General features: G+C 37.0%; 1 protein-coding gene across 1 annotated transcript in view; it reads right to left on the bottom strand.

Moving 5' to 3' along the window:
• LOC306862924 (follistatin-related protein 4-like) overlaps window positions 1-22,488 on the bottom strand; it is a 181,537-nt gene that overhangs the window by 5,770 nt on the left and 153,279 nt on the right. The window contains exons 8-14 of the mRNA XM_079406030.1: window positions 18,655-18,775; window positions 16,263-16,424; window positions 9,518-9,652; window positions 5,777-5,803; window positions 4,462-4,580; window positions 3,540-3,689; window positions 384-491 (exon numbers count right to left, since the gene is read on the bottom strand). Coding sequence (XP_079262156.1) covers window positions 384-491; window positions 3,540-3,689; window positions 4,462-4,580; window positions 5,777-5,803; window positions 9,518-9,652; window positions 16,263-16,424; window positions 18,655-18,775 — 822 coding nt within the window. The remainder of the gene's footprint in view (window positions 1-383; window positions 492-3,539; window positions 3,690-4,461; window positions 4,581-5,776; window positions 5,804-9,517; window positions 9,653-16,262; window positions 16,425-18,654; window positions 18,776-22,488) is intronic.

The following is a 22,488-nucleotide window of genomic DNA, read 5'->3' as shown; positions in this document are numbered from 1 at the left end:
TTAAACACTAAGCATTTTTAGAATTATGTATCACTTCTGGGTCAAAATGGACTTGAATGTGTTATCTGCAGTCAGTGCAGAAATGCTTTTGTCAAGCAAAGACTACACATCACACATTAACACCAAATATTAAAAAATACAGACTGTTAGCAGATAAGCGGCCCCTCATAAACTCAATGAACTCTCAGAATATATATATATATATATATATATATATATATATATATATATATATAAAAAACACAACAGTGGGGCGGCATGAAGAATGTGTGACCACTCACTAATTTGCTCAAGAGTCTTTAGGAACTATCTGGGTGAATCAAAATTCCCAAAACTAGAAACGATATTTTCCTTGTAGACAGTGAAGGCTTTGTGAGCGTCACCTGCAGTGTAGAGCGGGACTTCAGCAGGTCTCTCCAGCTCAACAGCCACAGCTGATCGTGAGATTTGTCGTAGAAGAGTTTGACGGGCATGGCGTCCGTTTCCACAGCCTGTCATTCAACACAAGAGGGGAAAGCCATTCAGTTTTGCTTGTCAAGAGCAGCTATTATGAGTAAAGCACCCATTGTGATTTATTTCCGCAAGGCAAGTGTCTTAATACAGGGTGTGCTTTCACTACGAACACTTTCAGAATGAATGTAAGCTCCAAATGAAGCCAAAGCAGAATCAGAGCCAGTCTCTGAGCACACACGAGTGGTTTCCTTCATTAATTGATTTTTAAATTAATTTCATTATCAAAGCAAAAACAGACCAGCAGAATTGTGTATAAATGTAAGTTACTCAGTATTAGCTTCATGATTATTCAACTATGTGAAACAGTATATTCACAGTTTGAAGTGCTCTGAATGTCAGTCATGTGATTTACTGTGGCCTTGTGATCCAATCACAGCCATTGATACTGAGAAACAATACTGTTTGATTCATGAATGAAAAAGATCTTACTCATAATTACATATAGCTTGGTATTGTTTATTTCTAGTTGTCAAGTATTGATTACCAAGTACAACCTAATTATACATACATTTGAAAAAATTCCAAAAGTACATGGCACTGTTATTTTAGTATTATTGAGATACTATTACAGTTTTTTTTTTATTATTTTGAAACAGTTTTTATTTTTTATATTTTCCATATTTGTCTTAATTTTAGTTAAAGTTTTAGGAAATTAGTTGTGTTTTTGTAATTTTTAGTAGTTTTATACACACACGCAGCATGTCTATATAGTAATTAGTTATTGTTTTAAAACAAAGTTTGTTCAATATTTATTTTGTTATTTTATTAACATTTTGTTATGTTATTTTAGGTACCACTGCATTAGATTTGCATGTAAAAGTTACTGTGTAAACTAAAAGGAATCTAAATTTGACTTATATGGATTACAATGGAAATAAAAGAAACATTCAAAGTACTGATCAGAAGAACGTTATGAGGCACTTCCATCATTAGTTATAAAATCTTGAAATGCTGAATGACTGTCACTATCATCTGTAGTGTGTTGTAGTTTATTCTTCACTGAGCTCCTGTGATCAGTTATTAGCCGTGACCTTGTGACATGTCCACACGACCTGTGACACGCTGGTGTTTATCAACAGCAGCTCTGCTTTCTGAAACCACTTTCATCTTTGCACGCACACACGCACGCAAATGCACGTCCCTTGTCTCACTGTGCACATTCATCTTATGGTTTCCATTGTTCTCTGTATATTGATTGTTCCCTATCTGTCGTTCACTTCGAGTTATGTCGTGACGACATTAGGGGATTCACTTGGGAGCCCCAATCACCTCTGATATTAAGAGAAAACGCCAATGAATATTGGCTAGTGGATTTTGCATACCTGAGCCACTCCCCGTGCATACGGGTATAAATAGGCGACAGGTGCATCCACTACGAAGTCTACGAAGCGGCCCTGACGCGGGCAACCCGGAGATGTGGAATTTTGCTCTTTCCCAGGAGACGACGAGGAGAGCGTCGCTCCTTTCCCCGGTGGAGGGCTGGGCGGAGAATCCTGTGTTTCTTTTTGTGGTACCCACGTTTTCAATAAAAGAGCAATTTCCCCTTCCTCCGGGTTCTCAGGTTCGCGGGCTGACAGTGTGCGAAACGCTGCCTCCTCACTCTCGCCCGCGACCCATCTTGCCAGCGGCCAAGAGAGTGTGGTTCGGGGACGCAGTGCCTCCCTGTGCGCCTCTAGCCAGTCCCCCCAGGGACTCAGGGAGTTCTGTGGGGATGAGTCAGAATGCACCACCTTCTGTTCCATCCAGTCTTACTCCCCTTTGCTGCACCACTGCGGGTACGCCAGTTGTTCCTTTGGTGCCACTTGCACGGTGTCTAGGGGCGTGGCTTGCTGGCGCTGGCTCATTCGCACAATTCGACTCGGCTATGCGATTCAGTTCACCAGACGACCTCCCAAGTTCAGCGGCATTCTCGAGACTTCGGTGGCAATCCGAGACGCACCTGTCTTGCGTGAGGAGATTGCTGTCCTCCTGGCAAAGGATGCAATCGAGCCGGTCCCTCCAGCCGAGATGAGGCAGGGGTTTTACAGCCCTTACTTCATCCCGTTCCTACGGTTCGCATTCGAGGGGCGGGCATGGCAGTACAGGGTCCTCCCTTTCGGCATCTCTCTGTCCCCCCGTGTCTTCACGAAGTTTGCAGAGGGCGCCCTTGCCCCGTTACGGGAAGTGGGCATCAGGATCCTCAACTATCTCGACAACCGGCTCATCCTGGCCTGGTCGCAAGAACAGTTGTGTGGTCACAGTTGTGATCAACTGGGAAAAGAACAAGCTCTCCCCTGTGCAGAAAATCGAGCGTGCGTGCCCAATCAGTCCTGATGCTTAATGCTTATATGGAAGACTTTCAAGCACATTAAAATGCACAAATTCACTTTATTCCTTATTTACATGAAATGCAAGGATTACCTTTTTTTTTTTTTTTTTTTTTTTTTTTGGTCAGCCAAATCTCTTTTGCATAATATTTTAAATGACTAAATTAATAAGTAACACATTTGCATGTTCACGGTTCTCTGACGTTGGTTAATGGTCACATGACATTCAGGTAAACGTATAAAATATTGAATATTTTTTAATAGGTGTTTTATTTTTATTGTTGTTATTTAAAAATTTATTTCAGTTTTGCATTTTTATGGTTTAATTAATTTTCTTTTCATTAAACCCCCTGGAGGTCCTTCACAAACCCCAGTGTGGGAAACCTTATGCAATGTTTAATGCACTTTATGTTGTTAATAACAACGAATGGAAAATATTTTCTTTCTCTTTGTATTTCTATATCAATATGGTACGAGATTATCCTATTTTAATTAATGTGATAATCGAGTTAGGTCAAAAGTAATCAAAAAGTAGTCTGATCAGATTACCTAAAACATGTAATGTAATGGATTACGTTACTAACTACAATTTTTGTCATGTAATCTGGAATCAGTAACAGACTACAATTTGGAAGTAATCTGCCTAGCACTGATAATATCTATTGAGAACTCTTATGAGATAGGAGAGCTGTGGTTGGCTGAAAACTGACACAACCTCACCTGCACGACTCTCTGCGCCTGTGTGTCGATCAACAGCAGTCTGTTCTGAAGCGGCTGAGACACATACACATACTTGTCCCTCACGCTGACCGCAGACGCCCATACACACTCCTGTGAAGAGACGTCTGTGCTTCTGGGACACAGTTCTTCCTGCAGGGAAAATATGTTTGTGTCTGTGCACTCATAAAATAAAGGTTCTTAATTGGCAGCTATGGTTACATGAAGAACCTTCAACCTCCAGGGAACATGACCATTGCACAAAAGGTTCTTTACAGTAGAAAAAGGTTCTTTAGATTATTAAAATGTTCATCACACTAAAAAGAAATTGTGCTTTTCAGAACTTTTCACTTGGAGGGTTCTTTAGGGACCAAAAATAGTTCTTCTATGGCATCACTGTGAAAACCACCCCCTTTGAAACCTTTAAGAATGTCAAAACATGTTGCAAATCAAAAGAACCAAGAAATTATATTTTGCACCTATTATATTCATGATTATTAAACAATTAATTACATTATAATACTTATCTATCCATTGTTGCACCTTTAGAAAGTATAATACATTAGAACACATAACAAACAAACCTTCAAATATTATAATGCATTTTAACTTTGGTTACAATTATTTATGAAGATTAGACATAATGCATTACAACATACATTATGAATACTTTCATAATGCATTATACATAAAGGCTTTAAATAAAGTGTTATGAAATAAAAGTCTTACTAATCTTACTTTTTGAATAGTAGTATATATTATACTAATGATAATGGTTTGCTTTTGCAGTAATAAGAATTATGGGGGTGGAAGAATGTGAAAATAATCTTAACAAACAATCTTAAAGCAGTCAGGCTTCACTGGCATTAACCATAATGAATACTCTTATTTCTGTCTTTTGTTTTGGGTTCAAGCCAAGACTTACATAACTACCCAGAATCCTCTCTGTCCGCGGGATGCGTCTGCGAATCTCACAGTTGCCGGGCTGCAGTATGGTGATCCCTTCGCTGGAGAACACATAGAACATGTTCCCCACACTGAGCCCTGCAAGCACACACAACATCACACACGCCATTACACACACACACTCTTCCTTCAGAGAGAACAACAGCAAACGGTGAGCCACGGGGGGGAGAAAACTGTTTCAAACAATGCCGCTGTCATACGGTCAGACAGCAGAGACTACTAAAATCTCCTGAAACCACTCCAAAAAGTGCATTTGCAGGTCTGTCACCTGGCAGCAAACAACAGCTGCTAATTAGTGTGGTCACGTCAGAGGAGCGGCAGCACAGATTTGTCATGCTGTCAGAAAGCAGAAGGTGTAAAAACACACGGTCGCAGGTAAGATGCGGTTGATCTGTGCTGGCGGTCATCTCCATGAGTCGAGATGGTGGATGACTGTTCCTAATGATCATACGCAGGCACTGATTTGTGTAGAAGCCGCCACTAAATTAAAAATAAAAAAGGTAATTGCGACTTTTTATCTCATAGTTCTGACTGTTTTCTTACAATTGCGAGTTTATATCTCACAATCTCACAGAAGTCCCTAGAAGTCAAGTTCTGAGGAAAAAAAAACACACTGACTTTATTTCTCAGAATTGAGAGTTTATATCTCGCAGTTGTGACTTTTTCACTCTCAGTTGTTGGTTAGAAAGTCAGGATTGTGAGATAGAAACTCGCAATTGTAAGAAAATATTTTTTCCACTCAGAATTGGACTTCATAACTTGCAATTGCGAGTTTATATCTCACAATTCACAATAAAAAAAATAAAATAAAATAAAACTCAGTTTATATCTTGCGATTCTGACTTTGTCAGAACTGCAACTTTGTATCCCACAACTTTATGACTCGTAATTGTGAGTTTATATGATGCAATTCCGAGAAAAAAAATCAGAATTGCAAATTTTTATCACACAGTTCTGAGAAAAAGTCTGAAATGCGAGATGTAAACTCACAATTGCGAGAAAAAAGTTATAATTTTGAGAGAAAAACTAGCAATTACGTTTTGTGTTTTTTATTCAGTGGTGGAAAGGGGCTTTCATTGATTTGCAAGGGGGCAGTTCAAACACAATAGTTACGAATCAGCTATTTCATAGAAATGTGTATGACTGGATTAATTTCAGAAAGAAATTTAGTCCACACACAGCTATCAAAGTGTCTCTAAAAATGTTTGTCATCGTTTTTGTAACATGAACACTAATCAGACAGACAATCAGACATAAGTATCAAGCAGATTTACCTTCCTCCCTCCAGAGAATGTTGGCCACTAGATAGACAGCATGAGGAAACACAGAGGACAGTTAGTGGACAGCAGTAAAGCACACTGATGAGACTGACTTCACCCTGGACATTTACAGTATGTGTAATTGTAATAAAAGTAATTTCACATTAATATGATCCTGTGGAAAACTTAAAGAATTAGTAATATTAGAAATAATGGCCATGAAGGTCAAGATGAGCTGTTGCATTGCATATGCAACTCTGTATGTGTATGTTCTTCAGCATACTTAGAAGTATATAGGATTTATTTATTTTATTTATTTATTTATTTTTTGCAGAGGATGCATGCAGTATCTCATATTTCATATAAAAACAGACTCCATTTTTGATTTTGCATACCTTGTGACAAATATTAAAACTCAGAAATTATCGCCACAGATTTTTATCATATTAATATAATATTTTAGAATAAAACCTTAGACCTTTCTAATGATTTATAGTTGTAGGCGGCCAGCATGGTAACAGGTCACCCTGCAGTTTTTCGTATATTATCATTAAATACTTTTTTATTTTAAAATGACATAGTATTGTTACAATAGTCATTTTTAATATTTGAAAATTTTTTATTTAGTAATTTTAATAATCATAATTATTATTAGTCTTATTTATATATAGGCATAAAAGTTTGGGCCAAATTGTGCAGCCCTACAAACAAGGACCAAAACTTTTTTTGCGCAACTTTTTTTTCGCAATTTTTAATTTTTAACCAGAAAGTCACAATTTGACCCCCCCCCCCCCTCCCAAATCGTGCAGCCCTAGTGTTAAGTGCTGATAGATGGGATCAGATGAACGTGAACTTCATTTCGAAATGACTCTGTGCTTTTTTTCTGAGATTCCTTTAGTCTGACCCACTGAGCTGACTGAAACCCTGCAGGCAGATATTCCTGAAGCCTTTTTCCACACAGTGGACATGCAATTTTCATAAATGTGTCTGTGTCCATTCTAGTGATGTTTTTGATCAGCAGAAATAGAGTGTTGAAAAATACAATAAAATGAATCAAAAGAAACAAGCACCAGCAGTGTTTCTTGACACTGTGTACAGCACTCAGCAAATCTTGTGCATTGAATTTATTCATGTTTTTATGTGGCTTCTCAGAGAACTCAAACTTGCTACAAGTAAATTGTCATTGGGGATGGTTGATGCATGTTATCAAAGTGAAATTTTAAACTCAATTTTCATAAACTCATGAAATATCAATCTGCTTGCTCAGTGTCAGAGATATTAAAATGGCCTTGAGGTCTGTCAGGTCCCAAACATGAGGGTTAACATATAAAAGACTTCTTCAAAGGTCTTATTTGAGATTATTTAAATGCAAAAATAACCAGGCTTTAAGCCCTTCATATGGGACTTGTCACCTGTCTTTTATTAAGCCTTTTATATTCAACAAGGACACTGAGTTAGAGAAAATATAGCTGATTTATTATAAGACTTTGATACGTGTTCTGTGGAGCTCATAGACAGAATGTGTGTTTTGGACAGGGAACACTACCTTCATTTTCGTAATGTGGATGTGTTTCATATCTTTTATTACTGACTTTTAGAATTAAGAAATAAGTCACGAGAGGAAGGTACTGATTTGTGATTTACACCTCCATCAGTGATTATGTTTGGTCAGGGTTGTATTGTTAAAGACGTTTTTAGTTGAAACTGTGATCCTTGGTGATTCATAAAATGCAAGGCAGGATTTTGAGATAAAAAAAACAACAAAAAAACATATCAGGCAACACAAAATGAATACCTGTGGCTCCTGACGATATATTGAAGTCTTATGAAGTGAAACAATCGGTCTGTGCAAGAAACTGAAAATTATTTACAACATTATTACCTGCAATCCAGAGCCTCAAGCGAACATGTTTGGTTCATGAATCATTCTTTTGAACCCGTTATTTTTTGTGAATCAGTTATCAAAATCAAACGGAACTATATGAAAAAGTTCACCGCTCGGGCGGCAGAGATCTACAAGTTACTCAATTATAACTAATTTTTCAATTCCTCCAACAGTCACTGAACTGAACAAACAGTTTGACTCGGACTGAAGGCCGATGAGCCACTAATATGTGCATGTGTGAACCGAGCACTTGAAAGTTTTTATAGTTTCTCATTGTTTATGTAAAAAGGTGGGTTTATTAAGACTATTTTATTCACTTTACATGCATTAAAACATCCACATTTCACATCATTATTGGATGATTTAATAGTAAAAGTGTGTATATGTTACGTCATTGCATGATTAAGTAAACTTTACTATAGTGAATTGAACCAGTTCATTGAAATGAACTGTGTGAAAAAAACTAGTTTGTCGAAAATAATCAAATTCCCCGTTTGCCTGAGGCTCTGGATTGCAGGTAATAATATTGTAAATAATTGTTCAGTTTCTTGCACAGACCAATCATTTCGCTTCTAAGACCTCGATATATCATCAGGAGCCACGGGTATTAATTTTATGTTTCTTGATATGCTTTTTATTTGCAAACAAGGGAAGTCGGTGGCTTGCATTTTATGAATCACTAAGGACCACAGTTTCAGCTAAAAATCTTCTTTACCACTGAAGAAAAAAAAGTCACCTACGTCTTGGATGGCCTGACGATGAGTCCATAAACAGCAAATTTTCTTTTTTGGGTGAATTATCCCTTTAAAACTAGTGTCTCTGTCTACTAAAACCAGAATGATTGCTTTCAAAATGGCACTAGTAGACAGAAAAGGATCTCCCATTTACGCATTGGACACATTGAGATCTATAGACCTTCATTTGACTCTAATTGAACACTGTAAATTTAACAGTCCAGAAAATGTGTGTAATTTCTGAAACAGGAATTGGCATGTGTGCACAGACACCAAAGGGCTGTTCACATCTGCAGATGTTTATTGCTGTATGACCATTAAAACCTTATTAATGACAAACTGTCCTTTCCACATTGGTGGCTTCATTACATGTGAACTGACTTGTAAATTCTTGCCAGTGATGACTGAACGAAACAACCCACATTAAAGTGTGCATGAGTCTACCAGTACACCTAAGGCCCTATGAGTGCCACAATGTAGAAAATGTGGACGGAATTGCAGAATCCAGTCATAAATATGGAATTTAATATATAATGCGGAATGTCACGGAATTTGGGAAATGTTGAATGAATTTTAGATTGACAGAATAAATAGATTTAATTTTCATTTGACTAAAAGATTAATTAAATTGTTAATATGGTATACCTTAATTTGATTACCAGAACATTTTTACTATGCAACACAGAATATCTGAAAAAAGATAGGGCCCTATTATTGTAAAATAATAATATTAATGATAATAATAGTAATAGTAGTAGTAGTAGAAGTATGTGGTTTTTATGAATTTAGTTGATTTAAATTTAATTTAGCAAATAAAATGGAAAACACATAATTTGGTAAAAAATAAAATGTAACTTTAGAAAAAAATTCAAATAAATAAATATATATATAGGGTCCTAAAATCTAACTTTTAATAAGTTATTGCTATTTAAAGGTTAAATTCTATGAGTTTTATTATTTCAATTAATTGACAATTTTATTATTTCAATTAATTGATTAATTTTTGATTTATAAAGTTCTATACATTCTAGCCAACACCATTCTCCCATTTACAGTATATCATCATAACATGAAAGCAACCATAGTTCACAAAATCATTACAATCTGTGCTGAAACAGCTTCAGTACCATCACTCACATGTCTTTCGTGCCGAGTCTTCCACAAACAGAGATGAGATATCTTCATCCACACCAACCTCGTTTCTAGCGATGCAGGTATAAGCACCAGTGTCTTCATAACGCACACTTCTGATGTGGAGTTCACTGGCATTAGCTGAAGAAATACAACAGCCAACAGTTAGATGATTCAGTGCATTTCCTATATCTCAACACACACACTGTAGAAAAATACCTCTAAGAAAACCAACAAGCAACTACAGGGCAATAACATAAATCTCAAAAGCAAGTTTGAGGTGTTTGTTCGCACAGTCGACCAATAACATTTTTCATTGACAGAGCTTTGGGTGAAGCCATTCTTAAAACCCATAAAGGTTTCCCTGTGGTGCAGCTAATACTGTGCCAAGTTATAAAGTCCAATACTTGGATTTATTGAGTGCCTGTTTTTTCAGCAGAAATGGTTTCTCTCAAGTTGGCAGAATGTGCATTTCAAGTTGTTATCTGGCATGACTATTTCACAAATACATAAACTGTAAAAAATATTTTGTCAGGTTACCTACCATCATTTACTCACCCTCAACTTTTTCCAAAACTGTACAAATTTCTTTATTCTTTTGAACATAGATTAGAACAGTTGCTTGTCCCTACTGACTTGCATAGTAAGGCAACAATACTATAGAATTCAATGGCTACCGTCAACTGTTTTGTTACCAATGTTCTTCAAAATATCTTCAAATTATATTAACCCTAACCCTAACTTGACAGAATTTAATCTTTGGATGAACTATCTTTTTAAAGCTGCAGTATGTAATATTGAGAGCTAGCAATTGAAATGAGAACTGCAGTCCAAATTCAAAATTACACTGAAAGTTGATGAGTTCATTTATCAGCGTTTTAATAAACCTCTGCTCACAGAGCTTTTTAGATGGATGCCGAAGCTTAATAAAGGTAAAAGATTCTACCAAAGGTCGGGTAGAATCTGTGATCTCTGACCCAGTTCCTTGCTAGATTCCATAGTTGTAAAACACTGTTTTCCACCAACTGGCAACCCGGAGTGTGGGCGGAGTGGGCGGAGTCACAGACCAAAACAAAAACAGGCATTCTGGCATGGATTAAACTTTTTCCAAAGCAGAATAACTGGCTGTAGCGTTGTTTTTCAGAGAAACATGTTTCATGTTCGCAAACATATGGTATTTTATGTTTTAGTACAGTCAAAAAATTACATACAGCATTTTTAATATTGCTAAATCTACCTACAGCAGTAAAAGTCATTTTTCAAGGTCATGACGGCACATTTAGTATTATTAGACTCAATTTTGTCTCATCTCTGACCATTTTTTTCTGCCAGTCATGTGCTAATTATATGTACCATGTAAAAACAGCAGTGCTATTCTGGATGTAAACTGGACAGAAATGTTTTCATCCCGCTGAACAGTCGCTGACCGTATGAACGTACTGCGGGCGGCTGCTCTCTCAGGACAGAACGACACCCAGCTGCAGTCACTTACAGCTCATCAAGGTCCCGGTCAACCAGGGAATGCGCAAGCCACTTTCTCTTTACCACTTCCAGAGCAACACATTTGGATTAGCGCTCAATGACGGAGGTGTGATTCCAATGGTTTCAGTTTCACCTTAAATAAATTTGTTCATAGATTTGGCATTTATAATAGCCTAAATGTTGTTTATTATGAATACTACTAATGTTATGTTTGGAACTTTTAATTTACAGATATTGTACATTATTTCTGAATGTATTAATAACATGCATCATGCAACATACATATGTGACTTGTTTTTTATTTTTCTTCCTCTCAACAATGCAATTTTGGCACTGTGTGATATCTATATATATCTATATATATTTAAAATACAGTACTGTACAGTGCAATACAGACTGAACGGTGTAATTTCTGTGCCACTAATATCATCAACTATCATGTCAAAAACAGTTTGGTGCAATATATGTATTGTGTTCCTGTTGTAGTGCAAATCACTGTTGCTGATAGTGATGTGGATTATGGCTAAATTTAGGGACAGGTTTGGTGGTTTGGTTAAAGGTTTAAGGGTAGGTTAATGAGTAGGGTCTACGGTATAGTTATTGATGTAATTACTGAAATTATTTACAGATGTATTTACATGCAGGTATTTTTTTTTAAATATAAGTAGGTATGTACACAATAAGTTCCTTGTATCAAATGATTAATTTAAATGGTAACATTACAACAAGGTTCCATTTCTTAACATTAGTTATCTACATTAGTTAACATGAACTATATGGAAAATACTTAAGCATTTATTAATCTTGGTAATGCTAATTTGTTTGTGGAAGCGTGCACACACACACACGCATGTACGCGCGCACACACGCACACACACATACACACGCATGCATGCACGCGCGCGCACACACACTCACTCACACAAGATGTTCCTTTGATGTTTTCACTTTTATTCGTATTGAGCTTTGATGCTAATTAAATTCAGCCATAAAAACACGGAAAATGACTGCTTTCATTTCCAAATGGATTTCATGAATAAATTATCTTTCAGTCATTAAAAAACGTCTCCGAAAACATTTACGTGAGCATAAAGTGCTTACACGAGCTCATACATTCATGTCTATCCAGTTTATCTCATACAACACTGTAGCTGCGGTTACTGATGAGATCACCTTTACAGAGTCATTCATTATGACATCACCTCAACGGATTCTGTCACCAAACGAATCAGTGTTTGCAGTAATGAATAGCATGAAGCCAATTACGCAGCATTACAGATAAACATGCAATCCTCAAATCAAAGCAGCACTTGTAAACCGAGAAGAGAAGCTGATGTATGTATGTGTGTGTGAGACGTTTCAGGATGGCTCCTCTGCGTGTGTATCCGAGCTTTGTGAAGTTCAGCGAGTTCTCAGATGCTTGGCTCACCTCTGATGCTGTCTTGATCACAGCACAAGCATCTCTGAACACTGTCTGTGTCACACGCACACTTTCATGTGCGTGTCAGAGATCACATACATGCAGGAGAGTTCACTATCTCTCTCTCTCTATTCTCTTCACCTTCATTCTCTCATCTCCACTACTCTACTTTCCCATCCGTCTATGGATCCCATTCTATTATCAAAATACAGACTCAATTCAACCGAGAGCTTCTCACCACTGGGTAAAAGTTCATATTTCAGCTGCGCATTTCCATATCAGGTACATTCATGTACTTCATGTTATAGCAATGAAACAATAGTCACACTTTATTTTAGGGACCGATTCTCACTATTAACTAGTTGCTTAATTACTAGAATATTGGCTGTTTATACTAATAATGCACATATTAATATTTTATTCTGCATTACCATATTTTAGATCCCTTAATCATACACCATTCCTAAACTTTAAAACTAACTTACTATTAATAAGCAACAAATTATGCATTTATTGAGGCAAAAGTCTTTGTTAATAGTTAGAATTGGTCCCTAAACTTAAGTGTTATACCGAAATAATTTCATGAATGTGGTGTAACATGCTGAACCACAACTACTGTAAGCGACTTTTTGCTAATTGTTGCAGAATTATAATATATGCAGCGGTTGTTAATTCAGAGACTTAAAAACATGTGTCACACTGCGGGCCATTTATGCTAAAGAAAACAAAATGGTGAAAAAAGAAATGGCCACCAGTTCGTGGTCCTGATATTGAGGATATGCATTAAATTCATATACAGCTCAACCCCATGTATCAATGCTGATGAAATTAAACCATATTATGCAATAACTTATTGAATACTGAATGTGTACTGAATGCTGCCAAGGGCATGAACAAAACCTCATGGTGCAGAACTATGGTGTTTTGCACACCATGTGGATGATGCAAGTTTAAAAAAAACAAACAAACAAACAAAAAAAATTTCCTACAGGTTTGCCAACTAAACTTTCTTTAACTATATCTCCCAAAGGTTGTTTTTTTTTCTTTTTTTGTTTTTAACTTTGAAACTTTCCTGCCTTTAATGTTCAGCTTTTTCTTTTTTCTTTCAAATTGCTTTTATGTTTAGTTTTATTGTATTTTACTTTTGTCCCAGAGGCAGACTTTCCCTTTTAAACTATGAAAATCCATCATAAAATATGAATGGCAGTATCTATTTACACTGAGTGCAAATATCCAACCTGGCTGGCAAAGGCAATTTTTTTCTAACATCTGATTTGTTACAAGCATTAGTGACAGAATCATCAGCCAATCAAATTTTGACTTTCAATGACAGCCCGCCCTCTGGGTCCAGCTACGTGCCCAGTGCTACCCCCAGCTAACTGGAAAAACACCCCAAACAATATTATTTTATCAAACACCAAAAAATCCTAAATATTTAAACCAATGATTGCCATTGAACTGTTTTGTGAGTCAATATTTATCTGAAGTTCTCCAGAGATTTTTATAAATAATTGAACTAAACATTTGATTATAGATAATGATCACATGACAGGCAGGTAAGCAAATAAAATATTTAATCTTTTTTAGTGTTCAAGGATTTTAAAATAATAGGTGACACATTTTCTTATAGATGTTATGTATAAAACATTATATTTTTCTAAAGGTGTAACAATCATGTGTTGGATGCATGTCATGTGTTGGTTTCTGTTTGTTTCCTGTTTGTCCTTATTTGGGTTTTCCTGTTCTAGTTAAGTTCATCATCGTTTATTCCTTTCACCTGTTTAGTATTAATCATCTCGTTTACTCCTTTGTTTCCTGTTCTTAATAAGCATTCAGTTTCGTTGCAATCTTTGTCTGATCTTAGTTATATTGAAGTGTGTATTTCTTGATGTCTTGAGTTTTCTATTAAATATGACCTTTTACGAAATCTTCGTTGTCTCCAGCGCCTTCCTGCCTTGACACACCGTAACAATTATAACTGTGATTACTTAATTATTTATGAGATCATACAATGCATTATAAGGTGCATTACAAAGCATAATTAATGCATTAAAACTACTTTTAATATACATTATGTATAAAGGCTTTAAATGTTACCAAAATTATTTATTGAGTTTTATATTTTAATGATTCCTTTAATTATTAGCTCGAACCCCTGGTAGGAAACGCTGACGGAAACTATGGTTTGTAACTGTTTACCTTGCGTTGTCTATGAGTATGAATCATGAGTCAGTTTTGTGCCACCATCACTGCGGTTACATGTCTATCCATCTTTCCATACAGCAGAAAACAAAAATCCGTCGACACAAAATGACACATTGTGTCTCCACACTGAGCTAGGCCTGTTATTTGTCATCCCGCGAAAGACAATTTTTCAGACTTTGTGATGAAATCATCTTTTATCTTGATGCTGTAAATATTTCTGTGGACACAAACAGAAACAGGAGAGCTTGAAAGGGGCGCCTCTAAAATATTAATGCATGAGGGAAATGAAAGCAGACAGACATGCCCAATAAAGGGCCAGAGAAACACAAATGCTTGAAACTATCTGTTACATTAAACCTCCACAGAACAAATAAATAACCCGAGCCGCTGAGAAACGATGGAGCTGAAACAAATAAATGAGAGAAATGAGACTTTGAAGGTTTCCTCTTTTCATTCAGAACTTAAGCAGCACAAGCATCTGATCCAAATAACAGCCTATTACAGGGTGTAATGGACCGCACTCAACCAATAAAGTGCTTTTTAATGAGGGGCTTCTTTGTAAACAATACAGCACCGCACCGGAATCGACAGGCCCCTCCAAACGAGCCCATTTGCCTGGGCCCGCTATTGTCATTTCATGCACTGTTTTTATTATTATCATCATCGTCCTTGCAGGGAACCACAAATTCTCTCCCACAGAACCGACGGCTGCCAGCAACGGCTATAATCCACTGCTGCTTCAGCGGGCCGTACAGAGGATATCGTTCATATGCTTCGTTACATGATCTGCCCATTACGAATCTGTCTGTTTATCTACTGTCTACCAAACTTTTAGGTTCTTTGGACATTCTGTACTTATCACTTTTTACAGTGTATCATGGTGTATAAATTTAATTTAAATATTTTTCTGAAATGTAGCGCTGCATCTTGGACAGGTCACTTCTGGTAAAGAGATTTTTTAAAGGGGTCATGGGATGCCCTTTTTCCACAAGTTGATATGATTCTTTAAGGTCTTAATGTAAAGTCTAACATACTTTGGTTAAAATTTCTCAATGGTAGTGTAAAACAACACCCTTTTTACCCTGACAGCATTACTTGCCTTGACAGCAAGCCGTTACGTTTCATGTCCCTTTAAATGCTAATGAGTACATTCCCTTCACAAACAAACGTAATCCTCTGCGTCTTCAGCGGCTCAGATGTCGGGAGTAAATGATGACTGCTATGTACATTATTACATCCAACAACAGGACAGGAGACATTCTTGTCATCTGCTCCGGCAGTAAAACAATGGCGGACTGTTGATATCTCAATCAGGGCGGGTCTAAGGTAAAACACCTAAGGTGTCAATCGACAATTGTGGGAGGGGCCTGGGTCTGTGTGACATCACACAGCCAAGAATATGAGATCAGCATAATTTGAAAAAGAGGTTATCATTTATCGGGATTAAAAAAAACAAACAAAAAAAAAACACTGGTTTGGTTTTTATCATTATAGGGTGGATGTGTACAAACACTGCCAACACTCATTTATGTTCAAACAACATGTAAAGTGAATTTAGCATCCAATGACCCCTTTAATCTCCTGATTAAATAAAGGACAAATAAATAAAATCTGCTTCCCGAGAGGGAGGGCTGAGGATCGTACCGAGAAGTGAAATCTGCTTGGATCCATGCGGCTGCAGGTCCAGGCCGTTCTTCAGCCAGGTGAGTTTGGGGTTTGGAATACCATCTGCATGGCAGCGCAGGCTGGCAGCGACGCCAGGTTCCTGGGCCTGAGTCTCCGGATACACCAGGATTACTGGAGGCACTAGAAGGACAACGAGACAGAAGCAGACTGTGAACAACAGAGAAAGTGATTCAAGGCCAGAACAATTGCTTTGTTTTGGATTCCCCTCCTTGTGTAAGTCAGAAACGGTCATTTACTGAAATTAATGTGAGACGTAAACATGCGTCCCGTCTCGAGGTACCTCAATTAGACAAAACACGCTCTCTAACAATCATGCTTATTGTTTCTGTTAATTGAAAATCCTTCCAGCAAGGGAAACAGGATTGCTATCTTTGTTTCAATACAGTGTTTGTTTACATGCCTTCATATGCCTTGATGAAGAACGATGCCTTGTAATTGAACGGTTGAATGATCAAAAGGTGAAAACTATTTTACATTGCAACCATTTCAAAAGGTTTGAAAGCAAACAAATGGCTCTTTTGTTCAGTTGGAGTTATTATACTGTATATCTGGGGTTAGTGTTGTTGGTACTAAGTCAATACGTTTTTAATTTTAAAAACATAACAATAGCAGCCATTTGACAAGTGCTGGGTCATTCCGGTTCCCTCTAATAGGCAGCTGCTTTCAGATGTTCCGGTATTTGTGTGAAAAGCATCAAACGTTTTTATTTACAATGTGATTTTGCAGCATTGACATTTGTAGCCAATCACAGACAAGTTTGTTGAGCATGTGAACTCAATCTGCCAGAGTTCGTTCATTGAGAGCTCTGCTCGCTCACAAATAGTTTTGTTATAACCGACAAAGTATTGATTGTACAATATAGATATATTTTTTTCACTGCGGCTGAAATAAAAAAAAAACTATCGTCTTCATTGATTACAAAGGGCGCATCTTTGCTCGCTTTCTGAATTTTGTTTCTTTTATGCTAATATTGGGGAGAAAAAAATTTAACTACATACAAGGTAAACATTTTATTAAATGTTTTGGCTTTAGTACAGTGGCAATATGAAGGCCAATTATTTATTTAATATGATGCCTAATATTTTCTCACACATGAAAGTATAAAAATATAGCTGATTTTTTAATTAAGGAATGCAATTATATCTCTTGCAAGGGGACCATTATACTTGGGGGTCGCTGGCATAAAAACCCTTTGAAAAACCACTGATTTGTGGACAGCGCATTCTGTCTCTCTCCCACACACCTAGGCATTTATGCACAAGTGACATTAAAATTGTTTCGGGATTTGGGAAATCCCGCACATACGTGATAAATTCGCCCTTCATTGAAAATCAGCGCACAGACCATTTGTATTTCAAACTTCTTGTGAACTCTGATCTCACACATGAGCTTGCGTTATTTCCTTATCTCTTCTCGCATGCGTTTGGTTGTGAAACGTAGTTTGCAGACCAGACAGAGTTGTCGGTGATTCTTCCTGTTGTAAAGTCATGCAGTGTCGCTGATCCATCGTGCAACGTGAACACAGCAGCAACTGAATGTTACCCCGGATAGTCGTGCAGTGTGAAAACAACAGTGATCCGACAACTTTGAAAATTGTGCAGGGTGAAGTCGGCATAAATGCATGTTCATATTTAGTGTAGAACTACAGTAACAACATGTTCACACAGCGCACACAACACCTCTGGACTTACTCCTGATTTCTTTCAACATGGCAACACGAGAGCTGTCAGTCAATACATGGGAAACAAAGTAACTGTTCTTAAGTATTTGAAAAAGTAACTGATGTTTTCTTGCAAATTGAAAAGTAATGTTACTTTACTAGTTACTTGGAAAAAGTAATCTGATTATGTAACTTGTAATGCATTACCACCAATGCACATCCTGATTTTGCTGAGTTAGATGTGTTCCTAGGTCAACTTATTTTGTTGACCCTGGAATAACATTTTAATCCAAACATTTAGTCTTGACCATATCCCTACACCTAAACCTAACCTTAACCATGATTAATCCCTAAAATCAGAGGAAATGATAGATGAATGACACGGATGTACAAGCACCTGATTGTAAGCCTAAACTTCACAAAAACTATAAACTGGTTCTTCAAATCTGATTGGTTAATCACAATGCTGTTCCAGGGTCAACAAAGATGTTGCTCCAAGAACATGTCGCACTTGGTAAAATCAGGTTCTGCTACCACGAACACTGCTTATTACTATTGTTAAATTGCGTAACATGGACGTTGTATTAAAAATGAAGGTACACTGTTTCATTTATCCATTTGACAACTTTACACAGATATTACAAAAACAGCTCATGAAAGCAAACATATATGAAAGATTCTACTACTAACCATTCACCTGGAGCACGTGGGTCTGGGACAGCTCCTCATAGCCGTACGCGTGACAGCTGTAGTTCCCCATGTGAATCGTAGTCACCTTAGTAATATAGAGCGAGCCGTCATCGCCAAAGTCCTAATTGAATGGAAAGAAAGAGACAGAATAAAACAGCAGGAAGTCACGGGATGAATAGACGATGCATCAGCGGCGTCCCATGAGCGCGTGGGCGCAGGGGTTTGTTCCTCACTGTCATGCTCTCTCAGGCTGATAAATGGTAAGGGTTAAAAATATAGCCAGCATTAGCGTGATTAATGAAGCCGGTTGTAGTTTTGTGAGGATGCATCCCCTCATCTGGGGCTTGGGGCAGACTCAAGGGGGATTAAAACATTAAACTGTTTTGTAGTCATATGAGTTTGCAGAGGGTAAATGATTTAAGGACACGAAAGCTCGCTCCTAAACCCTAACACACCTGCAGCTTTATAGGGCGCGCACTGAAAAGGGCTTGACTGCCGTACTGGGAACAAAACAGCTATTTGTTTGTTTAGGAGGTCATCGCTAATCCAGCGAGATGGATGTTCAGATCCAGTAAAAACGCGACTTTGCCTCCGAGTGCTGAAGTTTTAGGATGAAGAGGGCAGAAGTGACTCTCGTCCAAGGACATGATGCTGTGGAAAGCCAACGACAAAAACTAATTACTTTTTTTATTAAATAAAGATTATGTGACTGATAATACCTCACCTCTGCCGTAAGGCCGATATTATGCCACATAAGGAGGACTCGTAGCGGTTTTCATCACTGGAGCTGTATTGGCTGCCACTTTCAGTTTAAATCTAATTACGAGTTTGTCATTCACATTTTGAAATCAATTGTCAGATAATGGCTTGTCATGAGGTTTAACCGAAAGAACAGCACCAGAACTATACAGTTAACAAGCCACTAATTCAAACGACTGGAAAACACAAAGACACAAGGGAAATTTAGCTGCCATCGGTTTTGGAATCGGCAACATTTCCACTCTGAAATGAATCAGAGATGAGTGTTTGTCACACAACTGTGCCCATTCATCTCTAAGGAGAGAAAGACATTAACTGGAGGAGCCGTCTGGCACTGCTTATTAAACTAATAACCATTAGACATCACATGTTTTTTGGTAATGCATTAAATCACCATATAAATGGTATATGAATATCATAATCATTTGATAATCATCTGAACCCATCACGGCATCATTAATATTATTGACAAAGTACAGTATTAATAAATCAGATGAAGTGAAGATAAATGAGGAAGAACTGAATGAAATATTGTGATTATTCATACATCATGATATTTACATGATACTGCACAAGCACTACACGGTATTAGCAAAAATCTTCTTAAAACATTTTCTGTGAAAACTTCTGTCATTTTTCAGCAGAACCAGAAGGAAAAGAATTAGGGAGAAATATAATAAAGCAAACAAACAAACAAAAAAAGGTAATTGTGCCATTTTAACTGATTTTACATCTCGCACTTCTGTCTTTTGCTACCATAGAATAAAAAAATACTTTTTACCTCACAATTCATGTAATTGGAAGTTTCTTTCACAGATCAGACTTTTCTTCTCAGAATTACGAGAAAAAAGTCTGAACTGTGAGATGAAAAGTCGCAATTACCTTTTATTATTTTTCATCCTGTGGCCGAAACAAGCATCTGTATGTCAAACACATAAATCCATATATATATATATATATATATACTGTATATTATTTATCAACAAATACACAAAATCAAAAAGCCACTCACTGAAGCTATTGAAAGTTTTTCATTGTAACATCCTGCACTAAATGCTTCTGGAGTAGCTGAGGTGCATTTGCACACTTCTCCTCGCTTCAGATAGCACAACAGACTCCAGATTGAGGTCAGGACTCCGGCTTGGCCTTTCTAAAATTTAGAGCTTCTTCAGTTTGAACTCTGAGCTTTTCATTTACTCCAGTGTCACTGCTGTGTTGTAAGAGTCGTCCTGCGCTGAGTTTTACAGTACACCTCACAGCTGTACAGCCTACCATTCGTGTTGTTAGATCAAGTCTCCATGTCAGAAATTTCAGATCTTACCCTGGACACCAGTTCCTGCCACAAGATATCCGTTTTGTCTGATATCCAAAACCCAGACAGCAAAGTTTTGTCTAATACACAAAACCCATTAATAGCAATCTTGGCTGGTGCCCAAAACTGTATTAGCAATCGTCTATCAGCCAAGAAGTTGACTGAGAAATGTAGAGAAGAGCAGAAGCAGGAGATGAAGTGATGTTGATAAAAATGAGCAGAGTGTATTAATTCATCTTAGTTGCATACGTTATACCACAAATCCAAGAGGTGTTATTATATTAAACTGCTTCACATCAACATCCCATCTCATAAAAAACTGCAATATTCTCTCTTATCTCTTATTTACACTCCATGAAACTCTGCAATCATAAGACTAAACAACAAAAGCACTGCAAGAGCAAGGGAAATAATTAGTAATATAAAATGTAAAAATACAATAAAAATGATAAATAACTGAAATTACATAAATGACTAATGATAAATGATTACGAAACAAAATGAAGGAAATGTATGGACTGAAATTAATCCTTATATAGGCTACTTTAATCATGGCTTCAGAAATAAACACCTTCACTGCTTCAATATAATAATATCCAGGCACTTTAAGTAAAGTTTTAAGAGACATTGAAAACAATTATCTCCAGACTTGATTACTTAATTATCTCAGTTTGTCCTTGTCTTAATGCTAAGTCACATGCAGAATGAGAGCGTCAGTTTATGTCCTTCATACAGAGACAGTGGGGTCAGATGCTTTCCTCATTCAAAGGATAGGAATGAAAGAAAAATGTGTGATGGTAAACTCACGTTTCTATTAACAAGATTTTACACATAGAGAAATTAATAGTACTGTGTATAAATATGTCTAAATCAATGACATACAAATGCACCACTCAACTCACCAGTGGTCAACAGTGCAAAAGTTACAAATTGCCAGTTTTCCACTACATCCTCATGACCAGTGTTGGGGATAACACATTACAAGTAATGCGAGTTATGCAATTAGATTACTTTTCCAAGTTACTAGTAAAGTAACGCATTACTTTTAAACTTACAATGAAATATCTGAGTTACTTTTTTTCAAATAAGAAACACAAGTTACTTTGTTTTCCCATTTATTCACTAACACCTCTCCTGTCCACATGTTAAGAAAAATTGGGAGTGAGGTGCAAAAGCACTACCTTCAGGCTGAGGCTTATTAACTTCACATTTAGTGTGAAAGGGCCTTTACAGTTGTTAAAAATATAACTTCTGAGTTTTTTGTTACTAAAAATAAATAAGCAAACCCAGTTGAGGTGACAAAAAGTAACATAATGCATTTATTTCCCTAAAAAGTAACATAGTGGCATTATAGGTTACTATGTTACGGAGAAACACAATATTGTAATGCATTAAAGTCGTGACGTATTGTCAAGTATGGTGACCCATACTCGAAATTGGTGCTCTGCGTTTAACCCATCCAAGTGCACACACACAGCAGTGAGTAGTGAACAAATGCACACACACACACACATACACACACACACACACAGCAGTGTGTGTATTGAGGGTGGAGAGAGCGCTGTACATTCACTCCCCCCACCTACAATCCCTGCCGGCCGGGGACTCGAACCCGCAACCTTTCGATTACGAGTCCGACTCTCTAACCATTCCCACACGGAAATAACCTATATAAACATATATGTTTTAATATAGGTTTTGATATATGTTTTTAATATATGTGACATATATAAAATTGGCCGTTTTCCTATAATATATGTACA

The sequence above is a fragment of the Barbus barbus genome, assembly GCF_936440315.1.
Source record: "Barbus barbus genome assembly, chromosome: 43".
Taxonomy (NCBI): Eukaryota; Metazoa; Chordata; class Actinopteri; order Cypriniformes; family Cyprinidae; genus Barbus; species Barbus barbus.
The sequence above is the reverse complement of the archived record's forward strand: the minus strand, read 5'-3'. Positions and strand labels throughout refer to the sequence as shown.